Here is a 21,166-nt window from a genome sequence, read left to right as displayed (position 1 = left end):
GCAATTCTTCTATGATAGATGGTGTTGTTCACTGGTAAATCCTTTCTGCCGACCTAAAGAAAGCTAAATATTTGAGCATAATGTCACGGTATTGGCGACTAGGGCTAGGTTATCAGAGCCCATTTGTTATCGGAGCCCTGATATCAGGTTATCAGAGCCCTGATATCAGAGAGGTTATCAGGGTATCAACACAGGAATTTCAAGGCCTCTGATGTGTTTGCTGAGTCATGCACATGCCGCATACATTTCATTGTCCATGATTCGCAACTGCTGTTTTCAAGCTGTATGCTACTGCAGTTGAATCGCTCTGTTACTCAGACCGGCAAAAATCATTACTATATGAGGATCTTTACAATATCAATTGTTGGCGATGACATGGCACTGAAAATGCTGCATGGTAATTCAGTGACCACTTACTAAACACGGATTTGCTTTATAAAAGAAACACTCCAAATTACCTTCAATTGATCGCCCTTCATGCATTCGTTTAGTTGTCCGATTTTATGTTCACATCGTGTGAGAGAATAGAGTGTGGCTACAAAAACAACGGGAGTTTGACTCATATGGAAACCAGAGATGTGCATGAACATATCATTTTCTTCGTTTTTGCCACTTAAAAGAATTTTTGAAAAATTCACGTGACAGCCAAGCGTGGCAGAAGCGCACGCGTCGTGCCTGCACTTGCATACCGCTGCCTCTTGCTTCACGCGGCCCAGTGATGCTAACTTTCGGCTGTTTCTTGCCTTATTTGCTTCGAAGTGCATTTTTACTTTGGAACGAACTACACTACCTACTTTCGATATTTACAGCCAGCCTAACTTTTCCCCTACGCTCCGCATGCTGTACCACACGGCTTTACAGGCTTCGTAAAGTTGGCGAGGCTGGCGTTAAATAATCGCAAGAAGCACCATTTTATTTTTATTTGCTTTGCTCCAAAACGATTGCCTTACCATCCTAATTTGTACGCGTGGTGCGTATGTCCATTTCTTATTATAGATATCTTTACCATAAAAAAACTGTGCTTTTTTGTGGAAAACAAACTGGGGTTTCAGTTTAATTGTACTTTATCAAAAGCTTCTATAGCGAGTTTCTACAGTATAGTTAAATGGCTAACGATGGCATTGCTATTCGGCGGAAACAAAACAGAATTCAGCAACGTAACGTTTGGTCACTGAGTGTTTAAATTTACCCTACAGTCTACCTAACAACCTAAAGCTGTGCAGCTTTGATTTAAATAAAATCTAACGCAAGAACAGCAAATAATGTCCAAATCGACTCCTCCATTCGATGGTAAAAACGTATTGTGGGGCTCTGAAAAATTTTGCGCAGAGTTTTAACCAAGTTGTTTGTCGGTATTCTGTTCTTTATGAAATTACCTGATGTGACAAAACTCTTCAAAGCCGTTGGTTACATCTTTGACTATCTTCAGATTATACGTTTTGGTTTATGGGGTTTAGCGTCCCAAAGAGAAGAGACTAAGCAGTGGAGAACTCGGGAAAGCTCGACCACCTGATGTTCTTTAACGTGTAGTGACATCGCACAGTACATGGGAGCCTTGCTTAACAATCCATTAATTACTTCCCTATTTGAAACTTACTCCACCTTTGGGGAATCCCCCTAAATATTTCACCAGCATCATTTCCACTTCAAGTTATAGATCAGTTCGCTCTCGCTCTGCCAACTGATCTGCTAGCCGTTCTGGTTAGATCCGTCGGTAGCGCGACTGCCCCGGAAAGGCAGTGGTGTCAGGTTAGTGCGTTTGGAAGCACTGTAAAATTAAAATCAATGTACCGGTATCATTACGAAGAGCAAAACATTAAACAAGGATATTCTGTCTGTTTCGTTTCTTTGTTTGCGGTTAGTAAGAAGATGCCGTGTGAAGAAACGGCCCCGAAACTGTATGTACTTAAGAAAAAAACGCTCTTACTTCAGGTGATGCGGCCTCGATTTTTAACTCTGATCACCATCATTTTGACTCCCCTCGGTACTGACTGCCTCCTCCACACGGAAAGTTTCAGTCCGGTAACGTACGCAACCACTCCCCAGCTTCCGACCGGAATCTGGCTCCACCGCCCGCATTGCTTGCCCGCCGCTCACGGTCACCGCGCCGTCGCTCCCAGTCGCCACCTCCGGAAAACTAGGCGCCGCGGCCGATGGAGGTGAAGCCGTTGGAGAGCGATCCCTACTCACAAAAATACCTCCTTCCGTGACAATGCTAAAAAATAAGATCTGTGTGTCTATTGACGTTATTTCCACAATGGCGTTAGTGGACACGGGCGCGCAACTGTTTCTATTATGAGCTTACCGTTGAATAAGTTTCTGGGGCCCAAAGTAAAGTTTTCTTTGGAGGGAAATGCAAATTTGCATAGCGTTAGTAGCGATTTATTGTACCCTGTTGGAGTGTGTAGTGCCAAGGGGTGTCTTGAAGGAACCCTGTTTTCGGCAGAATTAGTCGTACTGCGCCACTCCATGCGTGATATAATTGTTGGTATTGATTTTCTGCGCATGAGTGGCGCACCCGTAGACTGTCGCACGCATGAGATCAGTGTTGAAGGCTGCCTTCCGCTGGAGTTCTTTGAGCAACCTTTTGTTTGCGATGACGCGCTTTGCGCGTGCGACGATAGCGTTGTGCCCCCGATGTCTGTGGAGTGTGTTCCGGTTTCGTGTTCTCGCCGTGCGGCGGAAGCGTTTCATGCGACCATGACGCCTAATTGCTCGACCTGCGCGAAGGCAACTCTTCTGGTGCCTCATTGTTTGGCGTCGGTAATCCAGGGCTGCACGCGATTGTGCACCACTCATTGCTCCACGCAGCCAGTTCGGTTAGTAGCTGGAATGAAGCTTGCCTCTAGTAGTGAAGACATGCCATTATCAGTGTCCTTGGTTACGGATGTACCAGAGCGGCATGTCGCAGCATCCCAGATGAATGCTCAACTGCATGGTATGATCTGCAGTTCCCCTAATGCCACACAGCGTGATGCTTTGGAACATCTGTTGTTCAAGTATTCATTCGTTTTTTACTTCACGAAGGCCACCAGTTTACGCTCCTTTCCCGGGTTACGCATCAGTCATCGCATTGACACCGGATATGCACACCCAATTTGCCGCAAACTGTACCGTGTCGCACCGCCCGGGCGCAAGGTCATCGTCATCAGTAAGCAAGTACCTGAAATGTTGAAACAGGAAATCATTCAAGAGTCGTGAAGTCCCTGGGCAGGCTCCAGTAATTCTTGCACGAAAGAAAGCTGGTACATGGCGACTTTGTTTCGATTACCACCGCTACGATTCAGTCACTAAAAGGAAGTCTACCCGCTATTCCGCACTGATGACTCCATTGAATGCTTGTATTCTGCGTCATACTTTTCATCTGTCGACCTGCAGTCAGGATACTGGCAGATCCCAATGCACCCAGCAAATAAAGCGAAGGCCCCCTTGATCACTCCCGGTCGACTGTTTGAATTTAAAGTTGTGCCTTTTGGTTTGTGCATTGCACCCGCAAGATTTTGAATTCCCCACTACGAGGAAGCTCTGTACGTGCTACCTGTATGATGTAGTCATTTTTGGCCGGACCTTCAAAGAGCACAACGACCTCCCAGTGCCCGTGCTGGACAGCTTGCGCCAAGCTGGCCTTGTCCTCAATTCAAAGAAGTGCCTTTTTGGAGAGCGACAGGTGTTGGCACCTGGTCACCTAGTCGATGGTGACAGCGTCCGGCCTGATCCTCAGAAGACCGTGGCCGTTCACGCGTTTCAACAACCTGAGAATGTGAAGGAGTTCTGCAGTTTTAGGGGCTTTGCTCGTATTTCTGACGCTTCATCCTTCCTTTTCCAGACGTCGCATACCGGCTCACATGCCTTTTACACAAAGATGCTTCATTTCAGTGGACATCGAAACGAGACTCATCTTTCCGACAACTGAAGTCCCTCCTAACTCCTCATCCTATCTTAAGGCACTTCAACCCTTCTGCTCCTATAGAAGTGCTCGCGGGCGCAAGTGATACAGGCATCGGTGCTGTCCTCGTTACGGGGTTATGATGACCACGAACATGTGATTGCTTACGCCGGTCGGACTATAAGCAAGACTGAACGCAACTACGCCATCACCGAGCAGAAATGACTTGTGGCTGTGTTCGTCGTGCAGAAGTTTCGCTGCTACATGTACGGACGGCCCTTCGTAGTAATAACCGATCACCATTCTCTGTGCTGGTTACTCAATCTCCGTGATCCGTCTGGTCGCCTGGCCCGCTGAACACTTCGCTTGCAAGAGTACGACTACGACTATACAATCTCATACTAGGGTGGCCGACGGCACGCAGATGCGCACTGCCTCTCCCGGTTGCCACTTGCCCCGACAGAATGTGACGCGGACAACTTCATTGCATCCCTGTTTTATCTGAAAGATTTTCTTATACTCGCGCTTTCCGAACAGAGCAACACAACGACCAGCACCTGGAGCCATTCCTGAAAGCTGCTCAGGTCCCAACCTCGAACAGCCAGTTTTTTTTTTGTCTTTTTGTCTTCACTTTGACACCTTCCAAAACTCGCTCTCTTCATTTATATTGGACGTTCGTAGCTTTGTATTTTAAACTGTATTTATCACATATAACTTCCACTTTCTAGCCTAAGTATTGTATTTAATTTACTTCACGTTTTTCTTTTTCTTCTCGTCAGTGCTGTTGGAAGTATCTTGTTGCTTTTTATTCGTTTGTTATCTATATTTTAACTTTAAACCTTTTTTTCGAATCTTACTGTCCCGTGTTCAATTCTATTTATTGTTTTTCCCTGTATTTTTAGCCTGTGTTTTAAGTACCACGCACTTGTTGCGCCTAGAAAGATTCTTTATTTTTATGTATATTTCTATTGCTATAATCAATGTCAGTTATTTGTTTTCTTTTTTCACTATCTATTGTTATTTTTCGTGATGTGCTCTACACTTTCTGACTGTGTATATAAGACATACTACTCATTGATTTCTTTCTTTCCGTGACACTTTTTGTCTGTTACATTTCATGTGTTATTTGTTTCTTCTTTTGTGTTCTATCTTTGTGTGTAAAATTTGTGCGTGCATTTTCATTTTTTTTTGCGCTGCAGCACGAAGACCACATGGTTGTTCCTAGGCACATTAAATAAAGATTGATTGATCGCCATTATTATTATTATTATAATTATTATTATTATTATTTTATTATTATTATTATTATTATTATTATTATTATTATTATTATTATTATTATTATTATTATTATTATTATTATTATTATTATTATTATTATTATTATTATTATTATTATTATTATTATTATTATTATTATTATTATTAAATTACGCGTAGGAAGTTCCCTTCCTGGTTTTCAAGGGAACTAATAACGGCGTTAAAGCTCAAGGAACGGGCCCATCGTAAAGCGAAACGCCCTGGGTTTCACAATTGGGCAGATGAGTTTCGCCGTGTGCGTTCTCTTTGCAAACGCTTATACAAGCGGGACTACGACTCCTATCTTGAGTCTTTAGAGAGGAATGCCTCAAATCGTCCTAGTCAGTTCTGGCGTTACGTTCGCAAGCGTTCCATTAAATCAGATTTAAGTATCAGCTTAGTTGACTCTCAGGGTTCGGAAATTCGGGATGTTGCCGACAGTTTTGCACAACATTTTTCCTCCGTTTACAAACACCCACATTGTGATTCCGTTTGCCTCCCTTCTGGTGCACTATCTAATTCCATTCTCTTTGACGAGGAGTTGATAACTGAGAGTCTTAAGCGTCTGAGACCATCTTTGTCTCCTGGACCTGATGGCATTCCAGCTGCCATAATAAAAGCCTTCAGTTATATCTTCGTACCAGTACTGACTGCCATATATAATAACTGTTTAAAAAATGCTGCCTTTCCTCGCGTGTGGAAAATGGCACGCGTGTTTCCTGTCTTCAAGTCTGGAAACAAATCTGATGTTTCCAATTATCGTCCGATTTCTCTTCTATGTGCAACCTCTAAGCTTTTCGAATTAGCTTTGCACAGCGTACTTTCCTTCCATCTCAAACATATCATAGTACCGAATCAACATGGCTTCATGTCGGGCCGCTCTACTTCTACCAACCTAGTCACGTTTATGACGTATGCCTCTGCAGCAGTCCTTCAGAGGGGTCAGGTTGACACTGTGTACTGTGATATGAGCAAAGCTTTCGACGTTGTTACTCACTCACTACTTCTTGAAAAACTTCTACTCTCTGGCGTTGAAGTCTCACTCGTAGCCCTCCTACGCAACTATCTCCTTGATCGCTTCTGCTTTGTCAGTGTCAATGGACAGACTTCTTTTGTTTACCCTGCAACGAGTGGAGTTCCTCAAGGTTCAGTACTAGGCCCGCTTCTCTTCTCCGTTTTTATTAATGATGTTTCCTCGGCGATAAAGAATTCCTCGTTTCTTCTTTATGCTGATGATATAAAAATATTCAAGGTAATACATTCTTTTCAAGATTGCGTGTTGTTGCAATCGGACATATCTGCTTTTTCTGATTGGTGTGCGATGAATCGACTTACCCTCAATTCTTCCAAAACTAGGGTTGTGTCCTTTACTCGTAAAACACATAGCTTTCTCTACCATTATTCTGTGAATTCTGTGCTGTTGGATAGGGTTGATGAAATTAATGACCTTGGTGTACTTTTTGACCGCACCCTCAGCTTCTCCTCTCACACTAACCGCATTGCTCAGCGGGCTATGCGCACACTCGGATTCGTTTGCAGACTTTCGAGAGAGTTCCACACTCCACTTCCGTTCCTAAAACTGTACCTGTCCATATGCCTGCCGGTCTTGGAGTATGCGTCGGTTGTTTGGAATGGCACTTGCAAATCGAACTTGGACAAGGTTGACAGAGTACAAAAAAAATTTTTACGGATATTTCATTATCGCTTTCCTTGCGCAACTTCCCCCTCTCGCTCCACCAGGAGCGCCCAACTGAATCTTCCTTCCCTTCACTGCCGTCGTATCAGACTTGATATCATATTTCTGTACAAACTCCTTCATGGCCACATTATGTGCCCTCAGCTCTTAGAGTACATCCTACTGCGCGTTCCGCGAAAGAGCATGAGGGAATTCAGACCATTTCAGGTTTCTCCTCTTCATTCCCACTCCCCTCTAGACAGGATGCAGTGGTTGTTTAACACTTTTTGTCCTCACCTTGACATCTTCCAAAACTCGCTCTGTTCATTTACATTGGATGTTCGTAGCGTTGTATTCTAAATAGTACTTTATCACTTAAAACTCCCACTTTCTAGCCTTAAATTGTATTTACTTCACTTTTTGCTTTTTCTCCTGTTCAATGCTGTCTGTATCGTGAACTACTTTTTATCCGTTTCTTACTTATATTTCAACTTTAAACTTTATATTCGAATCTTACTGCCCCTTGTTCAATTTTACTTCTTTATTGTATTATTCTGTATTTCTAGCCTGTGTTTTAAGTACCATGCACTTGTTGCGCCTTGAAGGGTTGTTTATTTTATGTATATTTCTATATTACTATAATCAATGTCAGTTATTTGTTGTTTTTTTTTCTCTTCTATCTACCGTTCTTTTTTTTTTCTTTATTTCCTGGTGTGCTAAAAAATTCTCTCACTGTGTATATAAGTGATGCTACTCATTGTTTGCTTACTTTCCGTGATACTTTTCGTCTGTTTCATTTCATGTATTATTTATTTATTTTTTTTTGTGTTCTCTCTGTGTGTGTAAACATGTTTGTGCTTTTTCATTTTTGTTTCTTTTTTTTTATTTGTGCTGCAGCACAAAGACCACATGGTTGTTCCTGCGCACATTAAATAAAGATTGATTATTATTATTATTATTATTATTATTATTATTATTATTATTATTATTATTATTATTATTATTATTATTATTATTATTATTATTATTATTATTATTATTATTATTATTATGTCAACGCACTTTAAAGATCCCCAGGTGGTCGATATTACTGCGTACCCCTCCATAGGACTCCTCTTTCTCTCTTTCCACTTTCACTGTCACCTTCCTCACTTCTCTTACTGCGCGGTGCAGGCATCCACTAAAACAAGGTTGACAGGTACTGTGCCTTTCCTTTCCTGTGAACCAATTATTATAATTATTCATTCTCGGGCCCCGCCGCTGTGGTGCAGTGGTTAAGATTCCCGATACTGTGCTGAAGTACCCGGATTTGATCCCGACCGCCGGCGGCTACATTTCGATGGAGGCAAAACGGAGAGGTGTGCATGCTCTGTGCGGTGTCAGTGCACGTTAAAGATCCCCACGTAGTCGAAATTACTCCGTAGCCCTCCTCTACGACTCCTCTTGCTCTCTCTTTCCACTTTCATTGCCAACTTCCTCCCTTCCTTTCCGGCGCAGTCAGGTGTCCACAGAACAAGTGTGATAGATAATGCGCATTTCATTTACTGTGAATGAATTATTATTATTATTATTATTATTATTATTATTATTATTATATGGTTGTTCCTGCGCACATTAAATAAAGATTGATTTGATTTGATTTGATTTGATTATTATTATTATTATTATTATTATTATTATTATTATTATTATTATTATTATTATTATTATTATTATTATTATTATTATTATTATTATTATTATTATTATTATTATTATTATTATTATTAAGTACTCGGCTGCGTTTCGATGAAGGCGAAACAAAGAAGCGTCCGTGTGCTATGCGATGTCAGTGCCCGTTAAAGATCCCCATGTTGTCTAAATTACTCCGGTGCCCTCTACGACTACGGCACCTCTTTCTCTCTTTCTTCTTCAGGAAGGAGAGAAAGGGGTCCTTGAAATATTTTTGACCTTCAACGTTTTTCAGGGTCAAATTTGCTTCCTTGCTGACAGCATGAAAACCTGGCGTAGTGAAGCTTCAAAACTGCGGCAAAATATACTGCATCATTTTAAAGCCTATCAATTAAGGTGCCTCAATAAATGTGAAATTGCAAACACCTACATACCCACGAAGAATTGGTAGTCGCTTAGCTTGGCTACGCCGGGATATGCGTAGCGAAAGGTAATGCAAAGCTTGGTTAGCCCTGGTTACCCTTGATTGTAAGCCTAGGTTAGCCTGGTTGTCTAGCTATGTTGTTGTTGCATTAAAGACGAGACTCGCGGCGGCATATTCACGGCGTTTAGCCAGCCGTTCGGTGCGCTGTTCCTCTGTTCTCTGGGCGACTCGTTTCCTCATCTCGTTCCGATGTCGATTCCAGGCCTCCTTCTGCTTAGTAGACTTGTCGCCGTCCATACTGCAGCCTCAACTGCAGTTACGGCGCATGCGAGCTATCCTTTTCAATCCTCCGACATGTTATCAGGCATGCTACACAGCTGGCGAAGCGAACGGAGGCGAGCGCAACGACGGGGCAAGCGGTGTGATGCTAGATGGCGCGGCGAGTGCGTGGCTTCTAGAATCACTCGATAGTTTTCAGACTACCGCGAAGCTCCCATCGCGTGCTGGCAACCATGACCGGCGCTGCCATGAACCTTCCAACTACTGAGGCGCGCCTCTGACGCGGCTTTATTCGAGTCAAACGCAGATGACATTTTGAAAGCAGCATGGGAGTTTGCTTGTGCATTGCCTTGAAGAGCACCGCAGGTACTTTAGAAACAGTAGAATTTGCGAACTGTGAACGGTAAGCTTGTATGGAAGGCTGAGCGATGGTCTGCACGTAGATCCTTCCAGTCTTGTCAAAGAGCTCTATCGATTAATCCTACACCTGGCTATTCTGTTGTGATTTTCGTGGTATTGTAATGACTCGCATTTTGATTCTTCCTCGATTACCACTGTAAATGATCACATTGAATGATTGTTGGTTGGTTTGGTTGGTTTGTGGGGTTTAACGTCCCAAAGCGACTCAGGCTATGAGAGACGCCGTAGTGGAGGACTCCGGAAATTTCGACCACCTGGGGTTCTTTAACGTGCACTGACATCGCACAGCACACGGGCGCCTTGCTTTTCGCCTCCATCGAAAAGCGGCCGCCGAGGCCGGGATTCGATCCTGCATCCTTGGGAACAGTAGTCGAGCACCGTAACCACTGCGCCACCCCGGCGGGGCCACATTGAATGATCATCTATGAAGATGTAGATGCCAACTAACTGTACGTTGTCACACATGCGCGCGCACACTGACGCAAGCTCATTCCTGCTTGCTTCTTAAACATCTTAATTGACGCAATCAAAATCATTATCACTCATCGCTAAGCATCGTTACTCGTTTCCAGTCAGTTGCGGTCATTCAACTCGTCGTTTGATGTATTGGTCGTTTCGTTGTCATGATGAGTAATTTCTAGTCACTGTAGTCATTACCATCTGAGGTTAAGCATTTTTGCTAATTTCCAATCAATTGTGGTCATTACCAGTCATCGTTTGTCGTATTGATTGTTTAGTAGTTATTAGCAGTCATGATGAGTGATGCCTGCTCACTGTAGTCATTACCAATCATAGCTAAGAGTTTTACTCATTTCCAATCAGTTGCAGCCATTTCAAGTCGTCTTTTTACATATTGGTCGTTTCTTTGTCATGATGAGTCATTCCTAATCAGTGCAGTCATTACCACTCATAGTTAAGCATTTTTACTAATTTCCAACAGTTGCAGTCATTACAAGTTATTGTTTGTTATATTGGTCGTTTCGTAGTTATTAGCAGTCATGATGAGTCATGCATGTCATTTTAGTCATTTCCAATAAGTTGCGACCATTTCAAGTCGCTGTTTACATATTTGTTGTTTCGTAGTCATCATGACTAATACCTATTCATTGCAGTCATTACTATTCATAGCTAAGCATTTTACTCATTTCCAATCAGCTGTCATAACAAATCGTCGTTTGATATATTGGTCATTTTGTAGTCATTAGCAGTCATGATGAATGATGCCTAGTCATTATTGTCATTACCACTAATCGCTAAGTATTTTTACCTATTTCTAATATGTTCCAGTCATTACAAGTTGTAGTCTGATATCCTGGTCATTGCAAGTCATTATTAATCATCATCAGTCATGAGCATTAGTCATTACTATATTGAAGTCGATAACTTTTATTCATTGCCTATTACCATGAATCATTTTCATTCTTTATTTCCCTCCTTACACTCCACCATTTGCGAGCGACACATTAGCGCACAGATGTGGCGCACACATTTTCGCTAATGAGCTAGTTGGTTCACAGGAAGTTAAAGGCGCAGTACCTGTCACACTTGTTTCTGTGGACACCTGAACCGCGCCGTAAGGGGTCCACAAAAACAAGTGTGACAGATACTGCGCCTTTAGCCTTGAAACGTTTTTGCCTTAAAAACTACCGGACTCATGCAGGTTACTCAGCCGGCATTCTGCCGCTAAGTATACTTCTTATAAAAAACAAACCCGACCAACAAAACCCAGACGCGAAATACAGTCATTTCCGCACACTCACTGCGCTAAAAGGCGACCACGTCGTGACTGTTTGGAAGCTTGATTGGCTTGATGGCAAAAGTGGGCCGCGGCGCACCACGTCGCCCGTGCTGACCAATAGGTGGCGCAGCGGCGCGGAGAAAAGAATCGCAGTACTCTAGAAAATTATCGAGTGACTCAAGCGGCTTCCGCCTGCAGGGGCGTTTGCTAGGCAACAGCTCAAGGTAGGTCCCTGTGACTCCTCGGGGCACCGCCACAGCGAAATCGCAAGTTCGTAGCCAATGCAGCTTTCGATACAAAAAATCGCTATTCACTGGGTGCTTCTTGCAATCGCAACAGCATCTCGCTTTGTCCGACGTACTGCCGCTTCTTGAATACTGCCTTTCAAATGATACAAACGTTTCGGCTGAGGACAGCAATTCCTCACACAGCACGAACCGCGCGCTTCAGCAGACGACCAAAATGCTCCGTCTGCCACACAAATCTCTGACGCCGGCATCGTCCGAGCTCGAATAGGCCGTCCTCTGTGCCGCCGCATATTACAATGGGCCGTTCTCTTTAGTTCCCTTGTCAGGACATTTGATAAACGCTTCTTGAATGGAGTTTTCCCTTACCTACACAAACTTTTAATTACTGTTATCAGTAGGCAAGTTCAGTGCATATGGCAGTGTATCAGACAATCAGATAAGTTTGAGAGATTCTGGGAAAGATTCAGCGGATACCGAGCCTATCGGCGATAAGTACGGCTTCACAGCATATTTTACTGATCTTTTAAAGATAGATTGCATCCGGAATGACGAAGAAATACTTTGTCAAACATTTATTCACAACTCTCGCGAACGTTTAACAACCAGCCACCTCTTCTGGGCTCTGCGCCACGAGAAAAATATTCTGCCAAGTTATGTTTACACCTGCAGATTTCTGTGTCGCCCTCCCAACTCGCACCAACATGCGTTTCGCTGTGTTTTAAAACTACTGCGCATTTCATGCTTTCACAATCTGTTCTAAAATGTTCGTGGTTGCTCTGTATCAAAATGCGACATCATAGGTGCCCCGTAAAATTACAAAACTTTCGCTTCTATGTATTCCTATGGGCGCTAAGCTATACATTTCACCCCCAATATGAATGGATGGAATATAGGAGCGTAGCCTTTTAAGCGGAGCGGTAGCAGTTGGTATCATGCTCGTTTTGTCCCCCCTATATCTTGAATATTGTGTTAGATAACTTAAATATACCATCATCCCATTTATTAAATTTTTATTTCTAGATTACTAAAATATGTCAATTTTCCGCTTTGAAGCCACCAATCTTCCAATCGCATTTTGCAAACTTCCACCGCTGGTTCATTCACCTGACCACTGGTATCTCTAAACCCCAGGGCCTCAAACGTGACTGCGCTGCATCGACAGCCGGATGGATACCATCACATTCGATTATAAGATTCTCAGTTGTTTCTATGGATTTCCTACATGCAGGACATGTGTCATCTTTTTGGTTAAATTTCTTTTTGTAGCTGCATGTTCTAAGGTACCCTGATCTAGCTTCAAAATCTAGGGCACTGCCTCTTGGGTTATCAAAAAATCTTTCCATCTGATCTGCCTTTTCCACTTTCGGTATAGTTCTACACTGTGTTTAAAAGAACTTGTAGACGGGCTAGATGGGTTTCAGCTTCAGACGGCAAACACACACGCACACGAGAGAAAAGGAGGAGCCGCTGAAAATCGTCAGACCCGACTTAACTGCGCTTAAACTAGAGCCTAGAGTGTCATCTTCGTCTACGCAATACTTAACTAGAATTTGCAAGTTTTCCTGGCTATCTGCTAACACCGCAATATCGTCTGCATACATTAAACCGGGGACGCGCTTCTCTGCGACATTTTCGCCTAATCTACATGACAGGGACACTGCAGCACTTTTTGCAGAAATCGATCTTAATGGCTTATAACAGTTTCTGACGCCGCGAACTTGACTATCTGATTAAATTTAGGCAGAAACAAGCGCCATAATCGTATATTTTTTAAGTTAAAATATCAAACCAGCACTGTTGGCACCTCGAGACACGCCGCGAACCGCGCCGCCGCCTGCGATTTGTCGAGCTGCCATGACGTAGTCGTGAGGACCCGAGACGCTGCCGATATGCATCCTGCTCTGCGCGGCATGTAGATCGCAGCTGTCACAGCTCTATGCGACACTATAAAAGCTGTTGCGGCACGTTAAGTGATTATCTGGGTCTCGTCGTATGTATATACGCACCAGATACGGCGGCAAACGACGCAGCATCGACGAAGCGAAGGCCAGCCATCAGCGTCTACTGGCATCGAAATGTGGCTCTGGCATGTAGAACGGTATTTTTCAAAACTGCATATGTTTTTATTGGCCGAAATTAGATGTATGTGTGGGAGCGTTCAACGACAAAGCGCTTCTAACATTATTTTTTGACTCAGAGGCAGATTCAGGCGTCCTTAACGCTTTGCCTAGTAGAGAAGTGACGAAACCCGTTGAGGTGTTTGCTTAGTTGCCGGGCTAGCTTCGTGCGAACCGAGTACTCAGTGTATTCTTGGTTGTGGTGCAGAGTGTTTTCGATTCTCTCAAGACATGGTGAGAGCGATGATTCGGAACTGCATGTTCCAGCCACATATTTTGAACATCGCTTCACTTCCCGAAATGTTTACATACAAATAAGATTCAGTTACCAAGCGGAGGTGGCTAAGCTACAGAGCCAGTAGTAGGCCCGTGCATTTTCTTTTCCTTATTCCTACAGCCACATCAACATAGTGTCGTCGCTGCTGCGCTTGCCGGTATTGAAGCTTGGTCGCACTTTTTTCCTTGAAGGTTTGTGCTACAGCTCCGTGTACAGCGAAAATTACGCCCAAGGTAGCAGAGCACCACCGAACAGCCGGTGCTGGTAAATTTGCCAGCGATGCCAAACTCAACATGTTAAAATGATTCCAGAGCACAAACTAGTGCGCATAGACATCCAGAACATTAGTTGCAAGTTGGGAGAGCAGACAGCAAGCTCCAATGGTCAAGAAGTTGTAATTGTGACAACGGCAGCAATGACCTGTACATTTCAAAACATCAAGTCCCAACCTTACGAGTGCGATCATGACATAACAGGCAAATATGTTTGAAAGCTTGCCTGTTTTCGGCGTGGCCGAGTGGTTATCGTAGAAAGCTTTGGACCAAGAGGCAATCATCATCATCATCATCATCAGCCTGACTATACCCACTGCAGGGCGAAGGCCTCTCCCATATTTGTCTAATTAACCCGGTTCTGTGCTAGCTGCATCCACTTGACCCCTGTGAACTTCTTAACCTCATCCGCCCACCTAACTTTCTGCCGCCCCCTGCTATGCTTTCCTTCCCTTGGAATCCAGTTTGTTACCCTAAGCGACCATCGGTTATCCTCTCTTTGCACTACATGTCCTGCCCATGCCCATTTCTTCTTCTTGATTTCCACTAGAATGTCGGTAACTTGAGTTATTTCTCTGACCAAATCTGCACGCTTCCTATCTCTTAATGCTCCCCCTACCATTTTTTCGTTCCATAGCCCTCTGGGTTGCCCTCACCTTAAGTAGAACTCTCTTGGTTAGCCTCCACGTTTCAGCCCCATAGGTGAGTACAGGTAAGATGCAACTGTTATATACTTTCCTCTTTAGCGATACCGGTAAGTTGCTAGTCATAATCTGTGAGTGCTTGCCAAATGCGCTCCATCCCAATCTCATTCTTCTTGTTATTTCCTTTTCATGGTCCGGATCTGCGGTTACTACCTGTCCTAAGTAGACATGTTCGCCTACTACGTCCAGTGCTTCGCTACCTAACTTAAACTGCTGTTTCTTCCCGAGGCTGTTGAACATTACCTTAGTCGTCTGCATATTGATTTTCAAGCCTACCTTTCTACTTTTCCTGTCTAGGTCATCAATCATTATTTTCAGTTCATCCCCCGAGTTACTTAGCAAGTCAATGTCATCAGCAAATCGCAGATTACTGACGTATTCTCCATCTACCCTTATCCCTAACTACTCCCATTCCAAGTCTCTGAATACTTCCTCTAAGCAAGCTGTGAATAGTATTGAGGAGATCGCGTCTCCTTGCCAGCACCTTTCTTTATAGGAATTTTGTTACTTTCTTTATGCAGAACTATGGTTGCTGTGAAACCGCTATATATACCTTCTAGCACTTTCACGTACGGCTCGTCTACCCCCTGATTTCGCGATGCCTGCATCACCGCCGAGGTTTCTACTGAGTCAAATGCTTTTTCGTAATCAATGAAAGCTATGTATAAGGGCTGGTTATATTCCCAGCATTTTTCTATCACCTGGTTGATGGTATGGATATGATCGATAGTAGAGTACCGTTTCCGAAAACCTGCTTGATCATTTGCTTGATTGCAGTCTAAGGTGTCCTGATTCTATTCGCGATTACCTTAGTAAATACCTTATACGTAACAGACAGTAAGCTGATTGGTCGTAATTTTTAAGGTCCTTAGCGTCCCCTTTCTTAGGAATGAGGATAATGTTTTCATTCTTCCATGGTTTCGAAAGCAAGAGCAAGAGGTACCGAATTCGAAGCGCACTAGTGCTCCAGAGTTCTTTTTGCGCTAGTTTTTTCTTGTTTTTATCTTTTTTTTTATTGTAGTTGAGGTGCTTCGTTACTTTTCAGTTTTGCTTGTTAGCCGAGGCGTTTTTTTTTCTCCAGGCGACCAGTGCCAACAGTGCGGCGCGTGCCATTATGCCGCGCCCCAGTGCGCACAGTGTCCAGCGTCTTACATTGCCCATAGTCAGGTAAGGCACATGGGGCGCTGGGACCCAGCGGCACTGGTTTTTGCAACAGTGATGCGGCAGTGGAATATGCTATTTTAGCTTTCATATGTGCGTTGATCCACAGCAGTATATTCGCAATATTGCTTTGTATGGTTCTGCTCGAATGGTAACTATGCGAAAATTGACGCAACAGATAGTCGAGGCTCGCAGCCGCTAGTGGAAACCCTCCTTCTAAAAGGGAACTGCCGATATTCGCTCGTGGTCAATAAAAAAAAAAAACTCGGGTACATGCCCGCTGATCGTCTGCGATTTTATTCGCGCGAATAATCGTATTTTCGCGTAGGACATTATATTCTTTCACAATAGGTGTTTATATATTGCTAGAAAATAGCTTTGCCAGGTGCATTGCAGCTGCTCTCAGAATACAACATACTGAATTCAGCAACTATTGCACTTTCCATTGCCCAAATAATATGGTCGGCGTAAACTTCTCGCTTTTCACAGAAGCGACCCACTGCGCTTGGAGCTTTTTGTCTTGCGAGAACTTGTGGAAACTGACATCGTCGCGGCCGAAGGTGTTCGTACACCAGAAGGCACAGCAGTACCGCACGTTGGGACGGGCGTTCTACCCAAGCGACACGTAGAACTTCCCCAACCTCGAAACACGAGCAACAACACAGGCTAAAACGCACTCGGGCTGCTGGGAGCGCCTGGCCTGGGGATGTCAGGCACGCCGGCGCGGGTGAGGTTTCTCTCTTGACTCTCCTCCTCTCTTGCTAGGTCCCGGGCCACGGGAAGTTTGAACGATGCGCTTTCAATCGGCGATTGCTCTGGTGTTTTCGCAATAATCGTAAAAAGAACTTCACAGACCTGAGCAACAATGAGTCTAGTTCAGTACAGTTGCAAGATGAGCAAGTTTTAAAACCACTGCAGTTTCCCTTTAATAGTCGTCTAATTTTGCGTTTATTTTTGTCTCAGTTCAATTACTCGTTTTATCAAAGGTACCATCTGCAGACTGATACGTTTATGATCACTTTCCAGACTACACTCCCCTTCTTCGTCTATTTCCATCTTTGCAGCATGCCGTAAATTCCCTGCTATATAGACACAGTCAACGGTCGTCTGCCTGTTCCGGAATTCCGACGTGATTTGCCCCTCATATTTTGTTTCTCTATTTACATAACTAGGTAGTGCCGCTCACAGAAATCTAGCATTAGCTTCCCGTTATATTCCACGTATCATCGAGATCGTCACTGTGGCCGTTAATGTCCCCCACTGGAATAATACTGGCCCGTCTCAAATCGGTTTATATCCCCACTTAGACATTTACTGCGATACTTGTTTTCCTGCCTCCATCGGTGTCCCGTCCCTAAATAAACTACCCCTAGCCATGTCATCGGGCTGGCAATATGTTCCTGAAACCCAGATGCGTTCTTTGCTAGACGATTTTATTCTTTCCCAATTGGTTCCTTGATGTATAAGCATCCCTACCCCTCCCCCTTTTTCTCCGTTGTCGTTCTGTTGCAACATTCCCAGATAGCCTTCTATAAACGGCGGATCTTCTAGATCCCTGAGATGAGTCTTGCATAGAGCGTACACACCTATTTTGTCATCTTTCAACTGCTGTTCTATCTCTAGCCCTTTCGCTCTCTTTTTATCCCCTTTATGTCACTCGCCAGCCGCTTTTAGATGGAAGTGAAGGGCAAGGCGCCCGTGTGCTGTACGATGTCAGTGCACGTTAAAGAACTCCAGGTGGTCGAAATTTTCGGAGTCCTCCACTACGGCGTCTTCCCTAGCCTGAGTTGCTTTAGGACGTTACCACCCCAAACCAAACAAAACATTTATGTCACTGATCCTAGTGTTCAATTTATTTTTTTTGTACTTTTTTTTCTGGGCTTCCTCATTGCCATTTTGTTGGGCTCAGCCTCCATTATTACATTATTACGCTTTCTTCTGCTTCACTTCCAACTACCCCTGCACCCGGAGCTCTCGCGGACCTCCTAAAAAGCTACAACCCTGCCCGCCACGCGCCAGCCTATCTCTGCTCCCACTAGTCTGTTAAAATGGCTGCCATCTCGTTGAAAAGCTTTGCCAAAGCCTGCACTATGCACGTCCCTGTTTACTTCAACCACTTCGAAACATTTCTCCAGGCTTAACTTTCCTATCTAGCTGTCCCCACGTCCTTTTCAAGCTTTCCGTTCGTTCCTAGCACCTCCGGTACTTTGCACACAACGATCTGCTTCTGCTGTGCTATCGCCTTGATATCGTCAACTCTCTGAGCTAAACTTTCTACCGCTCTCCTGCAGCGCCACCATTTAGGAAATCGTTCAGCCCCGCTGCTACTATAACAGTAATGCGCCCTGCGGAATTTTTCGACAGCCTATTCTTGGTCTCTTTCAGCACTTTGTTCAGTATCCTCCATGGGAAGGCTCCGACTAATACTGGCTTATCACCCTTTACATGTTCGAGGATAGGTCGACTGTGTTGGAATCCCCGGCGATAAGCACTCGGACACTGTCTCTCTCTCCCTGCAAACTACTGGCTCCTACTTCAGTTATCTGTGTCCTTCTCTCTCAGAATTTTGTTGTTCCTTACTTGTTCCTTCTTTCCCGACTTCTTAGTAGCTTCTTCTCTAAAGTTCTGTTAATTCGGCCTCGCCTGACCTACGTTTCTTTGGTTGTCCATGCCAGTGCCGGTCCCAGCCACATGGCCCGCACTGGAATGTTCGTCCTTGTTGCTTCAGAATCAGAATTTATTCAATGCAATGACGAATACAAAGATTCGGTAAATACCGGAGGAGGTCCCAAAGCCAATGGCTGCACAGGGGAACTCCTTTTACAAGTATGCAAAACAAAAATGATTCATTACCAACAATAGCGGGTGAAAAACGGCAATTCTTATGTAATATAAATGTAGAACACAGAGTGTAGTAAATATAATCAGAATATAAATTGGGAACATGTTATAATAATGTAAAACAGCGGAAACAATTGAATGTGGGATAATTATTACTTATCATCGAAAAAAAAACTATTTAGCGCGATAGCAGAAAAGTACGAAAACAACGCTTAAAAGCATGAATGTTAGATGATTGCTTTATTGTGAATGGTAATAAATTCCACAAAAATGAGGCAGAGAAATTAACTGTGAATTTGCCGTAATTGGTTCTGGGTTTTGGGAGTAAGAAATTGTTTTGGAATGAAAACCGAGTGAAACTACGACGCGGGAACTGGGTACTGTTAATTATTGAAATGAGAAGTGATCCATTTATGAATTTAAATATGAGGATGCCAATAGAATAATGAAACATGGATGACACTCCAAGGATGTTATGAGCTTGTAGTAAGGGCGCAGCACTGCACAAATGGCTATTAGAACTAATGATGCGAATGGCTTGATTTTGCATGTGTTGTAGCGGTGCCATGTGTGTTCTGTATGTATTACCCCAAGAAGAAATACAATAGTTAATATGGCTATGGATGAAAGCATAGTAGAGTGAACTGCGCGTGTGTAAAGTGAAGTAATTTCGCACCTTGATGAGCACCCTTATGCCGTATGCTGTTTTTTTTTTTTCAGACATTTCAGCTATGCTTTCTTCCATTTGAGGAAGCTATAGCAGCAGTTTCTCATTTTTGGCGCTTACTATGACTAGTTCTTTTTCCAAGGCTTCCACACGCGACACTAGAACGACCTTTTCTTGTTCAAACCTGTCTAGGCCCGGACTCAGCACGCAACACCGGCACAAAAAGTCAGTGGCTTCCGCTTCCTCTACCGAGTCGAAACGCACTTACTTCAGGGTAGCCTGCGCCTCCCATTGCGTGCACTTAACCTTCTGCTGGTTGCACATCTTAGGCCTATATCAACTGAAATATTTCTACTACGAGTTCGCACAATATAGAGACTCCAAAGGATACACAAAAACGAAGAGAAAACACGAGTTCAAATAAATTCTGCGAATGCCAATCATCTAGAAAAAAGAATAAGTATCTAAAGAAACTAACAAGCTAACAACATAGTTAAAGATTGAACGCCGAAAACACCTTGCGGCCGGCACGAAAACCGGGCCGCTAGGACGAAGCTAACATCTATTCTTTAGCCCGCACATAACCTAACTAGGTGAAAACTAAATAAAATTAATGAAAGAAACAACTCATCTATTTGACGCTTTCGTAAGCTCCCGCAGTCGCCAGTCCATACGTTTCCAGTCACCACGTGCAATTCGAGGTGCGATGAAACACGCGTCCGCACCCACGGCTGCCAACTGTTAACTGCTGCAGCGTCACGACCGCCTCCTTTGTTTTAAACAGAGTTTGTCTACGGCCCTGTACTTCACGTCCACGTGAAAGCGGAACCAAAAATCTTCCGAAGGGTCCACAAGACTTTGCTTCAGAATAGAGTCTTAAGACTGGCGTTTTTTTTTTTTTTAATTCGTTGCGCTACAGCTGTAGTTAGTTTAAGGCGTGCAAGCAGCACGGTTTCATCAGTGTCAACAGGGAGGCTAGAAATGACTCACGATAGCATTGAGGAGCTGGCTCGGGCCGCCAGGTGTCGTTGCCATCTGGTAAAGTGACACAGGTGAGGGTGTCAGGGCCACTCAGCCAGAATTCAGGATTGCAGTTGTACAAGGCCGTGCGCTTCTCGACCATCTCCACGTGACTGCCGTTCTCAATATCCGGCGGTGCCACCAAGCAGGGTATCAGATCGGGAACGATGTCGAACGGTTGGTCTACGGGGCCTGCAAATACAGAGCGTGTTTTTTGTTTTCTTAACGACAGCAATTTCTGACTACACTAGATAAGTAGAATGAGTAAAAAGAACTGCGAGTTATTATGAAGCGCAGCATTAGCATTAGCTGTTTGTGACCTCCAATCCCCTGAAGCCAGATAAAGCAGGGGGCACTTGATGATCTGACTTCATCTCTTTTCCTCTAAGTAGTAATGAACAATAAATCAAGTTTGCCTATTTTCCACAGTGGCATTCTTGTGGCTGCATTCTGTATAATCTCAAACT

The 21,166-nt window shown here is 43.8% G+C and overlaps 1 protein-coding gene across 1 annotated transcript in view; it reads right to left on the bottom strand.

Moving 5' to 3' along the window:
* LOC146183861 (complement factor B-like) overlaps window positions 1-21,166 on the bottom strand; it is a 202,918-nt gene that overhangs the window by 165,364 nt on the left and 16,388 nt on the right. The window contains exon 3 of the mRNA XM_084609203.1: window positions 20,670-20,891. Coding sequence (XP_084465329.1) covers window positions 20,670-20,891 — 222 coding nt within the window. The remainder of the gene's footprint in view (window positions 1-20,669; window positions 20,892-21,166) is intronic.

The sequence above is a fragment of the Amblyomma maculatum genome, chromosome 7, assembly GCF_055883805.1.
Source record: "Amblyomma maculatum isolate TAMU_Amacu chromosome 7, ASM5588380v1, whole genome shotgun sequence".
NCBI classification, from domain to species: Eukaryota; Metazoa; Arthropoda; class Arachnida; order Ixodida; family Ixodidae; genus Amblyomma; species Amblyomma maculatum.
The sequence above is the reverse complement of the archived record's forward strand: the minus strand, read 5'-3'. Positions and strand labels throughout refer to the sequence as shown.